The following is a 1,451-nucleotide window of genomic DNA, read 5'->3' as shown; positions in this document are numbered from 1 at the left end:
ATATATAAAATATATACTACTATATAATAAGTAGTTTGGGTATAAACGTATATAATAAGTATGATCTATTATCATATGAAATATAGTGTCAAAAACAATAAAAATTATATATACCTCCGACTGGCAGGATTCAACGGACTTGGTTAGCTCTTGTAGTTGACTCCGGATCTCAGAGAGCGCAACCGTCGTCTCAAGCTGTCGATCGCTTCGTTGAAGCTCGTCCAGCTTCGAGTTCAGGTTGATGCTCATTACTGTCACCTGTTTCTGCAGACTATGAAAATGTTATGAAATAATTTAGTTTTAGAAATAATGTGATAAAAAATAGATGCAGAAAATTACTAAGATCCTATGTTCATAGAAATCAACTCTTTACATATATTTGTTCTTCCAGTAAGAAAGTTCGAAAGGAATCATTGAAACAAAACAGTTTTTTCAAAATCTTTTTTTTTTTTACCTCTCTATTGTTTTGTTATCTTCTAGTCAATTTATTATAAACACTAACGGCGTAGTAAAAAAAAAGACAAAGTCTCAGTGTTTATCAAAGAAAATTATTCGAAATAATTCAATGAAAATACTCCAATTCAGCAATCATATAGAGGACACTCATTTCCGGATGTTTAACCAGAATTCTTAGAAGAGTCACAACTGGCTCGGAAAAGCACAACTAAAAATAAGGATGAAAAAAACTGAGTCTGTGGTTACGCACTACCTATAATCTAATGAGGTTACAACAGTGTGGCACTATTTCACAGATTATTCGCACATAGTTAATGATAAAAATGTACCTTATTTATGCAAATACACACTTTCCTGAGGTCAAAAAGAGCACAAAACAATAGATTCCACTTATAACAAAGCCCTTTGTTCTGGAAAAGAGACAGTGACTTCACCAGAGCGGAGTACTGAGCGACCGTAACACAACGAACACTGGCAATGAACATTTATTGGGGCTATGATAAAAGGTGTGTTCAAGAAGAGAGAAATAAGCAAACATTTTAGGCTTTTTAGAAAATTTGTTATTTATTCTTATTTTTTTTAATATTTGATTTTCCTAAACCATTTGTATGTAAAAAAGATACCAAAAAAAGACAAGAAAAAAAAAATCCGCTTTAAGTTATGTATCTTCTTCACTAATATGTATTGTATTATTTTCTAGACAGGCTGGCTAATTAAGGTGAGTATTTTTTGATGAACTAAATATCTTCTTAATAGAAAAGTAATGGAATTGTTAATTTGAGAATCGTAGTTTGAAAGACTAGTAGGTTTTACTAAACCCCGGAAAAATTGGTAGGAACCTCACCATATTGCAAATAAAGAAACATGTACCTATGGATACTTCATAATCAGTCAAATGGGTAAATGCTGTGCTGTTTTCATTAAACCTTACCCACATTTAACTAAGTACTTTAGGCAGGATAGTTAGCGAAAGTCATATACTATATAATATATTA

The 1,451-nt window shown here is 31.6% G+C and overlaps 1 protein-coding gene across 15 annotated transcripts in view; it reads right to left on the bottom strand.

Annotated features, from left to right (window-relative positions):
- The window catches only part of Glut1 (Glucose transporter 1), a gene marked incomplete at its 5' end in the record, with an annotated part of 81,875 nt that extends 81,604 nt beyond the window's left edge, over positions 1-271 (bottom strand). For all 15 annotated transcript variants that reach the window (XR_010844677.1, XR_010844676.1, XM_067051950.1 and 12 more), the window contains 1 exon segment: positions 115-271. Coding sequence is in view for 13 of the 15 variants with exons in the window: in XM_067051950.1 (XP_066908051.1) it covers positions 115-271 (157 nt within the window).
- Positions 272-1,451: the final 1,180 nt, after the last annotated feature.

This window comes from Halyomorpha halys, unplaced genomic scaffold, assembly GCF_000696795.3.
Source record: "Halyomorpha halys isolate HHAL.00 unplaced genomic scaffold, Hhal_1.1 Scaffold1416.1, whole genome shotgun sequence".
Lineage (NCBI taxonomy): Eukaryota > Metazoa > Arthropoda > Insecta > Hemiptera > Pentatomidae > Halyomorpha > Halyomorpha halys.
This window is presented reverse-complemented; position numbering and strand designations above follow the sequence as displayed.